Source organism: Tachysurus fulvidraco, chromosome 26, assembly GCF_022655615.1.
Source record: "Tachysurus fulvidraco isolate hzauxx_2018 chromosome 26, HZAU_PFXX_2.0, whole genome shotgun sequence".
Taxonomy (NCBI): Eukaryota; Metazoa; Chordata; class Actinopteri; order Siluriformes; family Bagridae; genus Tachysurus; species Tachysurus fulvidraco.
Window position 1 is genome coordinate 14,592,054 of NC_062543.1, and position 12,500 is coordinate 14,604,553.

At 44.4% G+C, this 12,500-nt stretch overlaps 3 protein-coding genes across 10 annotated transcripts in view; 2 read left to right on the forward strand and 1 right to left on the reverse strand.

The window, feature by feature from the left end:
* LOC113636638 (WD repeat-containing protein 87-like) overlaps positions 1-12,500 on the reverse strand; it is an 873,260-nt gene that overhangs the window by 591,752 nt on the left and 269,008 nt on the right. The gene's annotated exons all lie outside the window — the stretch shown is intronic.
* Positions 1-12,500, forward strand: part of LOC113650946 (kinectin-like) — a 683,852-nt gene that overhangs the window by 437,752 nt on the left and 233,600 nt on the right. The gene's annotated exons all lie outside the window — the stretch shown is intronic.
* LOC113650967 (spectrin beta chain, non-erythrocytic 1) overlaps positions 1-12,500 on the forward strand; it is a 56,019-nt gene that overhangs the window by 10,830 nt on the left and 32,689 nt on the right. Inside the window, exon 1 of one of the 5 annotated variants that reach the window (XM_047809346.1) lies at positions 2,278-3,059. The exons of 3 other annotated variants lie outside the window; for them this stretch is intronic. In XM_047809346.1, the coding sequence (XP_047665302.1) occupies positions 2,954-3,059 (106 nt within the window). In that variant the 5' untranslated portion in view covers positions 2,278-2,953. Of the gene's footprint in view, positions 1-2,277; positions 3,060-12,500 lie in introns of those variants that run through there. One more of the 5 variants, XM_047809348.1, reaches the window with a different exon arrangement.

Consider the following 12,500-nt stretch of genomic DNA (forward strand, 5'->3'; position numbering starts at 1 on the left):
GCGGGATCGTGTGGGTGGGTGTGAGCGGGATCGTGTGGGTGGGTGTGAGCGGGATCGTGTGGGTGGGTGTGAGCGGGATCGTGTGGGTGGGTGTGAGCGGGATCGTGTGGGTGGTGTGAGCGGGATCGTGTGGGTGGTGTGAGCGGGATCGTGTGTGGGTGTGAGCGGGATCGTGTGTGGGTGAGAGCAGGGTTGTGTGTGCGGGATCGTGTGTGGGTGACTGCAGGATCGTGTGTGTGTGAGAGCGGGGTCGTGTGTGTGGGATCGTGTGTGGGTGTGAGTGGGATCGTGTGTGGGTGACTGCAGGATCGTGTGTGTGTGAGAGCGGGGTCGTGTGTGCGGGATCGTGCGTGTGTGTGTCTGTGTGTGAGAGTGGGGTAGTGTGTGCGGGATCGTGCGTGTGTGTGTCTGTGTGTGAGAGTGGGGTAGTGTGTGCGGGATCGTGCGTGTGTGTGTGTGTGTGAGAGTGGGGTAGTGTGTGCGGGATCGTGCGTGTGTGTGTCTGTGTGTGAGAGTGGGGTAGTGTGTGAAAGCAGAAGGTCTGTCTAAACATATTGCAGTGTGTGTTTGTGTCCAGCAGAGGGAAGCAGTGGGTTAGGGCATCTATTTAGATTATCTTCATATTTAAACACGGAAAACTTTACTGTGTGCAGTTTCATGATCTGATCAAATCACAGGACTGACATTAAGAAGTGTGTGTGTGTGTGTGTGTGTGTGTGTGTGTGTGTGTGTGTGTGTCCATGTTTTTGAATAAGCCAGCGAGTGTGTGAAAGACATCCCATCTTGCCCTGACAAGTGGGGACATGATACGTACATTTTTCAGCACACTGGATGTTGCAGAAATTCCCCTCAGGCTTCGCACACACACTTTAGTTCACTTTGTCTCTCTGTCTCTCTCTCTCTGTCTCTCTCTCTCTGTGTCTCTCTCTCTGTGTCTCTCTCTCTCTCTCTCCCCTCCTCTGTTCCCATGCCGTGTCTCTCATCCCCCTTTCCTTTCGGTTATAAATCCGTTTTCATGGCAGAAATGTTTTGCAAATAAAACTTTCAGATCCGAGAATTTTCAGGTGTCCACAATAACAAAAATTGTGAAGCGCGTCAGTGACACGATGGCATCGTTTTGTGTGAGTGTGTGTGTGTGTGTGTGTGTGTGTGTGTGTGTGTGTGTGTGTGTGTGTGTGTGTCCAAGTCCAAACGGATTCTTGTTCTTATAGAGTAATATGACGTACAGTTACATCTTTAATATCTCTTGATGCGAACAGTAAAAAGTCATGCGGTGCAACCAGGCGTAAATGCGTCTTGTGCGTAAACAGATTACAGATCGTTATTCTTTCAGAGTCAGGCGGCGTGTCGAAAACAGGAAGCGGCCGCCCTCAGCGCCCCTCGGAGGCTAAAGTTGGGCTTGTTACAGTTTATCCTGCACGCATGACTGACACCCGTACACGGAGCGCCGGTGGGAGTCGGCATCAGATCTGAGGGTCAGAGGGACGTCTGTGACACGGGGTGTGTGTGTGTGTGTGTGTGTGTGTGTGTGTGTGTGTGGGTGGGTGGGTCAGGGTCGCTGTGCTGTGCTGTATTTTAGTAGGTAGATTTTTGGAAAATAGGACTAATGAAGAAAAAAGTGTTTGTGTGCGTGTGTGTGTGTGAGTGAGTGAGAGAGTGAGAGTGAGAGAGTGAATCTAGTGTGAGGTTTTATTTCTCATACCTATGCAAAGACAATGTACACACACACACACACACACACACACACACACACACACACGCGTCAGTGGTCTCTGCTTTTCATTAGGGCTCTGTGATATCTCGCTCTGGTTAATTCATGCACACACACACACACACACACACACACACACAAACACACAGGAAGAGAGGTTCATCTTTTGGCTGGTGCATCTTTCTCAAGTACTTCCTTCCTGTCTTAACGACTTATTTCTGTTCCACACACGAGACAGAAAGGGGGAAGAAATCATCTCTCTCTCTCTCTCTCTCTCTCTCTCTCTCTCTCTCTATTACCTTCACTTCTCTTATGTCACTTCTCTCTGTGTGTGTGTCTCTCTCTCTCTCTCTCTCTCTCTCTCTCTCTCTGATCTCTATCTCCCTGTGTTGTTTCAGTGAACTAATCCGGCTTCTGTTCCCCTCCTACACCTTTCGAGATGGTTTATCCCGCCTGTCCACACCCTCCCCCTCCCTTCTCTCTCTCTCTATCTCTTTCTCTCTCTCTCTCTTTATTACTCCACCCCCCACACCTTATGCAAATTCAGAGAGAGGCAGGGAGAGAGAGAGAGAGAGAGAGACTGTGTTCTGAGAAAGAGGGAGAGAGCAGAAGGCATTGTTTACTTATGCAGCCCACTGTAGCTAGCTCAAACAAGGTGTGAGTGTGCACGCAAAACACACACGCACACACACACACACACGCACACACACACACGCTCATTTTGGAGGGAAGGCTGGAGATCCAGAGAGAAGGTAGAAGCTTTGCACTTTGCTCGGCAGAGAAGAAAGAGTCGTGGCCAGGTCTGTACAGGAGGAAGGAGCGAAAGAGGTAAAAGCAAAGGAACAGATTGTTCTCTTGTTTCTTCGTCCTTTTTGTCCTCACTTTATCCTTCACCGGGTTTTACGTCGAAGAAAGGAAATCAGAGAAGAGCGTGGTGTTTTTTTTTTTGGAGACGGCATCGCGCGACCTGTGCACACACACACACACCGCTACCTGTAGCGACCGAACCTGTGCTGAACGCGGACTCCTGCACCTGGATACACGCACCTGTGTTTCCTCACCTGCTTAGTTGGAAAATTTTTTTGTTTACACTTTTTTTTTTTCTTCTTCTTCTTCGATTGGCAGCAGACTGGCTACGTCCTAGCATGCCCTGAGCCCTCGGTGCGTTTCAAAGGGATCTGGTTATTCATATCAGGAACAAGTTGAACGCAAAAAAAAAAAAAAAAAAAGGAGGGAAAAGAGATGGAGTACGGGCGGTTTGAGAGGGAGCCTTGTCTCTCTCCCGCTGCCTTCGTCAACCAAGTGCAGTATTCCAACATCCTGGAGGGCCGCTTCAAACAGCTGCAAGGTAAGGCACGACTCTGACTGACTCTGTGGCGGCTCGGCCTCCTAACGCACCTGCAAATCGAGCAGACTAGCGCACGTCGTTATAGAAACTAGCTCGGAAAGTTTTCGACTAGCATTCAAATCGGGGGCGGGCGGGGGGGAGAAAAGATGACTCTAGCTTCATCAACAAGTCGAGCAGTAATAAGATCAGAGGAAACTAACGAGAGTGAAACTAACACTCTGAAGAATTTGAAGAAACTCTCATTCGGCGAAGAAACTAGCAGTCAGCAACTTACAAAGTAGGAACTAAACACTTGTTTCCAAAAAAACAAAACAAAAAAAAAACGTACGAATCCATCCTCCGTTCCGTGAAACTCGATGTCACTCATCGAGGAAAAGCAGCGCTGCTGTAATTCCGATGACTTAACGCTCTTTTGGTCCCAGTCTAAATAACGTGTCTTTGTCTAACAAGCAAGCACTTGTCAGATTCCATGAAGCTTTCACTCGACAAAGAAGCCTGCATTTTTATTTTAGCAGGTTGTTGCGGGTCATTAATTAATTAATTAATTAACACGAGGTTCTAAACCAAGCTGCACTCAACCTTGAGAAGAAATACGGCCTCTCCAAATTCAGAGAAATGTGTACTGGCTTTTAAGAAAGCGACGATCATCAGATCCTAAGAAAGGTGTCGGAGAAGCTGGACACCTGCTCAAACTGGACACCTGCTCAAACTGGTCACCTGCTCAAACTGGTCACCTGCTCAAACTGGTCACCTGCTCAAACTGGTCACCAGTGTAACTCAAAGGAACACATTCGCAGTGCAGCCCATATGCCTTCTACCTCATATCCTCATAGCTAAACCCTCTGACTGCTGAAGGCTCCAGGCTGGAGGTGTTCGTAGCTGCGGTACACCACATGCCGGTACACACACCCACCTCGCTAATCCGGTTCAAGCCTATCGTTTTACATGCACCGTTGTATGGTATAGCAGATAGCTCCAACATTTACAGTGATTCAGTAAATAATCTGTGTGTGTGTGTGTGTGTGTTGGCTCATGCTGCGGTGTGTTAAGATTGAGAAATTGAAGCTGACCCACAGAAGGTCATGCTGCTGGAAAGAAATGCAATGGTTGTGTGTGTGTGTGTGTGTGTGTGTTGAACATGGCCTTGTTTCTGATATATTTTAGATCTTACCGCAGGCCTGTTGTCCTAGATCTAAAAAAAAAAAAGAAAAACCATCAAGCAGAAAGATGCCATGTGTGGGGGTGTGTACACGTTTTTCTATCTCAACGGGGACCTGATTTCCCTACTGCGTGGCAGGATGAGCCGACAGTTTTGACGCGTGAGAACCACGGCTAGCCGGATAAGAAATGTTAAGTGGACTCATTAGCCGAGAAGCACGCTACCTGCACGGAGGTTTGGGTTCGAAATAGCCGACGGACACGGCTGTCAATCAAACATCAGTCACTGTTTAAATGATATTACTGTAGATCGCGTGTGTGTGAACTGTTGTGTGCAGTTTTATGAGGGTTCACACACAAGTACACACTCGGAATGCCCTGCTATACCTCGCAGCAAACGAAGAATGTTATCAGATCCCGTGGACACCGGTCCGACAGGTTTTGCGACGGCTAAAAGTTACAAAAGTGTTACAGCTGTAACGTTCATGCAACGTTGGGCCAGAAGCCGAACAGTTACAGTAATGCTTTCGCTAACATTCCAGGGAACTAGAAATGACCGAAAACTAGAAAATGAATACGCAAAATCATGACGGGTAATAGGCAAACAATTACAGCAAAAAACACACACACACACACACACACACACACACACACACACACACACACACACACACACACACACACACAGAGGGTTGAATTACAAAACCTGTGAGGTCTTACACCGACTCCAATGAGTGGTAACAAAATCTCCCTAAACACAAGCCTGCTTTCAACCAAGAGGGAGTGTGTGTGAAGTGAAACACAGATACACACAAAAAAACGGGGACTTTTTTAATCGGGGAGAGAGAAAAAAAACCCATGACACCAGGTCCTTGTAAGTATTGCAAGTTTTCCGGTGCACAACTATGTCAGAGTTTAGGTCAGTTAAGGATATTTGCTTTGTGTGTGTGTGCGCGTGTGTGTGTTTGTGCGTGTGTGTGTGTGTGTGTGTGTGTGTGTATGGGTGTGTAGGTGAAATGGAAGGAGGAAAAAGTAATATCAGTAGCGTGATGAAAGATTTTGAATTGAGTAACAGAGTACCACAAAGACTTTTTAGTACATTTTTCATTGTTCCATTTCAGAAACACGCACTCACACACACTCACACACACTCACACACACTCACACACACACACACACACACACACACACTCACACACACATGCCCCTTTTCCACCAAAAAGAACCGGGTGCTGGTTCAGAGCTAGCGCTGGTGCTGGTTCAAAGTCGGTTCCATTGGCAAACCTTCTAAGAACCGGTTTGCCTTTCCACCGGTTAGAGAGCATCACAGCGCCGAGTGTGACGTCACTGTATACGTGTCACGTGTCCCAGCAACGTTAGCACAGCAGCGACAAACACAAACCCAACAACAATGGCGGATGTCGCTTTACTGTTAATGCTCATGGCTTTGCGAACCTACATTAGCATCCAAACGCGGCGAATAAAACGTGTACGTGCGGCTCCGTGTAATCTGTATAAACGGAGGTTGTAATCGATAAAGTACATAATTTTATTTTATCATTAACACAGAAAAAAAGTTAGCCTTAGCATGTAGCTACCTACTACGATGTGTGCTGATAATGTATCATATCGCGGTAAAGTAAAAGTGTATTAAACATTCGTATACTTAAGGTACATTATCAAACGCGCTAACAGTAGCCCCGTCCACAGCTCCTGACACAAGCAGTTCTTAAGTCTAGACCAGCAACGTTTTGGTGCTACTTAAGAACCACTTTTCCTGGTTCAGAGCCGGTGCTTTGGTGGTCGAAACAGAAAGACTCTGAACCAGCACTCAAACTGCCTCGGTGGGAAAGGGGCATCAGACTCGTGTTTCTGTCTCTGTGAGGACTGCGGTTACTATAGCAGAATGATAGTTTTTCCAATAAAAGCTGAGGACCAGATTATTATGAGGACTTTTTCACATCCTTCCGTCATGAAGTTCTTACGTTAATTATAATTAGATATTCATCAAACTCCAAAGTCCCAAAGTTTTCAGTGGTCCCAGTGTTTTTGACAGTTTACCTTCTCATTATTTATCAATATTTGCGTCAACTTTTTTTTTTCTTTTTTTTTTAGAGGACAATATTAAATGTAAGAGTTTGACCACACCCAATCCCCTATAGCAAAACTCGCCGGAATTCCAGCGACTACGGCAATTTTGTACATTTATTATAAAAGACTATTATAAATCTTTGGCGTGTCTTTGAGAACGGTACAGTTGAGATTCGCATGTCTGAGAAATGAGATATCAATGGACAGTTTGATAAAGAAACAATTTCCTGACAGGAATTCCTTCCTAAAGTGGTTGTCAGGTTAGAGAAACTGCTAGAAGTTTGCGTTTTTGTACAATTTACAATACAATTTTCGTATTTTTTTTTTTTATAAGTAAGCGACTTTATTTATTCATTCATTCATTCATTCATTCATTTATTTATTTATTTATTTATTTATTCGAATCTGATTGTGTTTTTAAAACTCTAAACGCAGCTGTACTGGTAGATGTAGCGGCTAAAAATACCTTTGGACTCGCCTTGGAAATCCCTGTTACACATTTAACAAAGTAGGTTAAGTCGATCTATAGTTAAAACGTGACCACGTAGTCCGACCGATTTATAGATCGACGCTGTGAGCAGCCGTATCGATTGGACGTCACTCGCGAACGCGAGGACGAGCAGGATCGTGTCGGAAGCTAAGCTAGGAACCATGCCTAAAAAAATTTCCACAGGAATATTCCTACGCTTTGTAATAGAGGTTTATAATCACTACATTAGCACTAATTTGCTACCACTCCTTTGTTTGCAGTCTTACTGAGTCGCTCGGCGGTTCGGGTTAATATGTGATAGCAGTATTGAGTTTCTGTGGTTATGTCATAGCGCCGGATGAAAATACCTTCAGTCTGCCTCAGAGTTCATTTGAATATAGAGTAATGAAGAGTAAAGGCACTGTATATACATATATACACATAAACACACACACACACACACACACACACACATCTGCATATAGCGATAATACATAAATACATGCACACACACCTGTACAGATGAACACACTGGTAATTCCTGTCAGGTGGCCTTTGGTTCTTATTGGGAAACCAGGTGACTGCCATTCTTAGACTGTGTGTGTGTGTATGTGTGTGTGTGTGTGTGTGTGTGTGTGTGTGTGAGAGAGAAATAAATGGGTGTGTCTTGGCACAAAATGAAAAGAAAATGAAAAAAGAAAAAGTCTTACTGTCCCTTTCTTCGTTTTCTCACCATCAGTGATTTCTCACACTCGCTCCCTCGTACTTATCTGGGGTTCCTCGCCTCGCCTCAGGGTCTCACTTAGAAACTCCACAAAGTCTCACAGAAAGTTTGTTCAAATGAGTTCATTAGTCAAATGATGGCGCTTTAAAAAAGAAAAAAAAAAGCCAAGTGGGATGACGCTGCTTAAAATTGTGAGAGGAATTTAATTGTTTAGAAAAACACAAATTGTGCAGAAGTTTCTAAATTTCTATATAAAACGTAGCTGAAGTACGCAGGTCTGGATCTGATGTAGCAAAGGCAGACCTGAATCGTACGTATTAAGCAAAGGCGTCCGTCGACCGTTTCTGTTTTATTCGTGATCGACAGCTGCATATCCATAAATCTAAGAGGAAGTTCTGGCCGCAGGTATTCGGATAACGACCGTAGTAAATTCTTAGTGACATAAAAATGCACTGAAATTCCACATCCAGGTGCCTCAGCGAACACTTTCATCGTCTTCACCCAGAGCGTTTTGCGGTTAAAAAAAAAAAAGTAGCTAATTCAATGTAGCCAGAATTGAATAAGCTTCGTATATCACCTTAATTTACTTAGTTTACAGTCTGGTTGTAGTGCAAATGTTTATCGCCGTTTTATAAACGAGAGCTAATAATCTGTTACGGAATCACAAACGTTAGAGTCGTAGAGTTTGTTGGCCAAAGACGTACAAGAAATATTAGCCTGGCGCGACCGTTTGATTCGGTTCAGCTGGTATAAAGTCACACCTCCGCCTTGTTCGGATAAGATGTAGAAGATGAATGAATGGTATAAAGTCAAAGTGAAAGCCTTTACGTTTACAATATCATGTTTAACCTGCTAGAAAATGATAGAAACATTCAGGACTAGAACCAATAACCTAAAAAAAATGTTTGGTCCTTTTTTTCCCCCCTAACTCCACTATCAGTCTGTTTACACAACAGAGTTCTGTAGCGCACTTTCTCAGATATTTGCTCATTCTATAGCCCACATTCTGTACAGTGGAACTGATAAATTGTGTGTGTGTGTGTGTGTGTGTGTGTGTGTGTGTGTGTGTGTGTGTGTGTGTGTGTGTGTGTGTGTGTGTGTGTGTGTGTGTGTGTGTGTGTGTGTGTGTGTGTGTAGAGATCCAAAAGGTTGTCCACCTCCATGTTAACCACCCATGAAATGAAAACAGTGTCCCTCCCCGTTTCCATGAACATTTCCCAGTATGCTTTGGAACGACAATCTTCGGAACTCCCGAGTCGAAGGAATGTGGGGAAAAATAAAAAAAAGTCGAAAGAATGTTGTTTCAGATAAAGTTTTTCTACAACGTACTTCTAGGTATATATTTACTCATCATTAGCTTTTGACAGTTCGAAGTTCTTCATGTTCGAAATACGAGACGCTTTACACAGTCCTTGATGTCGACAGAGTAAAGTCGCTAGCTTACGTAGCCAGTTTGCAGATGCGCCGGTAGGGAACAGGTCGTACCCTGCTGTCACCGTCCAAAACATTTTCAAGGACAAAAGTGTGTGTGTGTGTAGCTACGGCAGATGACTAGCCAGGAATGCAGCTACTACCAGAGCTGTTGTTGTGAAAGTGTTTTAACTACAATAGCTCCCGTTCTGACTGATGCATTTCCTTTAGTCAAGTTTTTACAATTTTACGTTTAGCTGATAAACTATCCTAGACTTTTAAATATAAACCTAACCAATGTTAAATCCAGTGTTGTGATTTTAAGTTTATTTGTTTGTGCGTTCGGTGGCTTAACGGTTAGCATGTTCGCCTTGATCGGCATCTCTGGAAAATTGTCCGTAGTGTGTGAGTGTGTGAGTGAATGAGAGTGTGTGTGTGTGCACTGTGATGGGTTGGCACTCCGTCCAGGGTGTATCCTGCCTCGATGCCCGATGACACCTGAGATAGGCACAGGCTCCCCGTGACCTGAGAAGTTCGGATAAGCGGTAGAAAATGAGTTTTTATCTGGAGCATGGACAGACATGGTCATCCAGAGAGACAAGAGAGAAGATGGAACTCTTTAAGATGGCAGTGAAAAGCTCTTCAAGGTTGTAACCAATTTAGCACCCCATTTTCTCCCCATTTGGTCTTTCCGGTCCACCTTCTAGTTAAATCGAACCCCTGTGTCAACATCCAGAGAGAGTGAAAGCTGACAAGTGATCGTTCTTCTGATACGTCTTTAGTGCCAAGAGAACAGGGCCGGTGTTACCCGCTTGAACTCCGGCCACAGATAGCTGTGGCATCGTTGGAATTCAAACTCTCAGATTTCTGACAGGATAACGGGGACATTTTTCTGTTGTTCCACTCAGGACCAGAGGGTTTAATCGTGTGGTGGGAAAGCAGGGCTTCGGTCTAGATTTGAAGATTACCTGACAGTAGGGAGAAAAGCTTTCCTTTTATCTTGATGGATGGTTGTCAGACTAACTGTTTAACGTGACCCGTGTAACCCGAGAACCTTCACAAATGACAGATGTGCGATCGGTTCATCACACCCTCGTAGTGCAAAAGTACTTCTTCGTGGTTTTGACCTGGCGCCAGACCTGCAGCAGGTATTCGGGGACCTGGCGTCTCCGTGGTTGTAGTGATCTTTTGCTTTATTCAGCAGTGCACATAGACACTTGTATATTTGTCTCTTACTGTGTGATCATGACATGGTGTCGGTCTGTGTGTGTGTCTGTGTGTGTGTCTGTGTGTGTGTCTGTGTGTGTGTCTGTGTGTGTGTCTGTGTGTGTGTGTGTGTGTGTGTGTGTGTGTGTGTGTGTGTGTGTGTGTGTGTTTGTGCAAACGAGCGTGCATCTTTCTAAACCCTTATGATGACTACAGAGGTAGATCTGGGGTTTTTTTTTTGGGACAGTGCTACAGCTTAGAACAAGGGAACACGGGGTAAAGTTCTACTTAACACAAAATTCAGTGTTAAGTCTGAACCATGGTGGTCTCTTATCTCATTTAACCTCAATGTGAAAATCTTATGAAGTTAAATTTGGTGATTTGCAAGAGAAATTTGAGTCTGAAAATTTCGATTTAAGAAAATAAATACATCTGCGCGAGTGCTAAGTGGCTAAGGCTCTGGGTTTTTGATCAGAAGATCAAGGTTTTAGGTTTAATCCAGGTTTCATGTGCTTGTACGTTAACACGACTCACACTGCTGTGACCGAGAGGCTACCGGTGGGTTTATGAGTTGTCTCTGGCTTGAAAAGGCGTTTGTTGTTCTTCCTCTTCAAAGTTTAGCCACATTCCTGCACTCTGGAAGCCTGAACACGCTAAAAAAACAAGCATGAAAACACAGACAAAACATCTTAATGATTTAAAACATACATCACAGTTAGATTGACGTCGAGACGTGTCCGGGAGGACCGTGTTTACGTCTGTACAGGTGTGTGTGTGTGTGTGTGTGTGTGTGTGTGTGTGTGTGTGTGTGTGTCAGTAAATACCACCTGCACTTAGCTACAGTTGTAGGCTTCATGTAACAGCAGTGTTTTTACTTCATATAACTAGACTAGAGTATTTAGGTTCCTGCTGTCAGCACAATCTGCCAATATTGTGCTATTTTAACTTATTGTTATACTGCAGTATCTCATTTATGAATCAGTTCTCATTTCTGCTTCTTTAGCATCTATTAAATGATAAAATTTCACATTTTTTTATTATTATTATAAAACAATCACAGAACTTGATTTTATACAGAATTTGTTTCATTCATTCATTCATTCATCTTCTACCGCTTATCCGAACTTCTCGGGTCACGGGGAGCCTGTGCCTATCTCAGGCGTCATCGGGCATCGAGGCAGGATACACCCTGGACGTAGTGCCAACCCATCATAGGGCACACACACTCTCTCATTCACTCACACACACACACACTATGGACAATTTTCCAGAGATGCCAATCAACCTACCATGCATGTCTTTGGACCGGGGGAGGAAACCGGAGTACCCGGAGGAAACCCCCGAGGCACGGGGAGAACATGCAAACTCCACACACACAAGGCGAGACGGGAATCGAACCCCCAACCCTGGAGGTGTGAGGCGAACGTGCTAACCGCTAAGCCACCGTGCGTAGTGTGTAGAAAGATATCAATTAATGTCATACTATTTAGTTATCTATTAATTATTAAGTTAATGTCAACTTTTCTTTCCTTCAGGAATTTAAATTCCCTTCTATACAAGTTACGTATAAGTATCGACACCTTCATTTAACTTAAAAGTTAATTAGTTTTGAGCATTACTGTGTTTTCACGTCTCTCGCGTGTCGAATCGTTCGAACTTACCGTTTTTATAACACCGTGTTAAAGTACAGACGTCAATACGCTAGTTTAAGTCCTTCGTTTTCAGTTTGTTCGGATTATGTTTTCGCTGCTGTACATTTCGTTCCAACACCCAACACGTGTCAACTCCTTCCACACAGTGTTAATTATCGCAGACCGTAAATCAACATCTGGTGTTACCTCACTGCATTCCTGTGCGTCCTGTTAGGAGTCGTCTCGCCGTCTCTTTTGGACAGTCAGCGAAACGGGAGGAGGGACGGGATCTTCAGCGAGAAAAAGATCGGAGGATTTCGTTTCAGCGGTTCAGACAAACATTTGTTTTAATGCCAGACTTTTGTTGAACCAAGACGACAGACAAGAACCACTTTGTCCTGTGGCCGAAAAACTCACGACCCTTTTACCCATCATGCCCTAGCAGTAGGGAGTCGGCTAATGACACCTGGCTGTAACTCAGGCGCCGGTGATCGACTACTTCAGTGAAGCAATTACTGAAGCTGACGTAGCCACAGGCGACACACACACACACACACACAGCAAGGGGTTAAATTAGCCGACGGTACAAGAGAAAGACGAAAGATAACGTATAGTTTCTAGAGGAACGGCTTGTAATTACAACCAGGTGTGTGACTGCTGCATTTGCACAAAATCTTAACACCCACATTTTGAAGTATTCATGCTATTTGTACTATAGAGCCAACATATTACCACAGCACTAAATATACTTA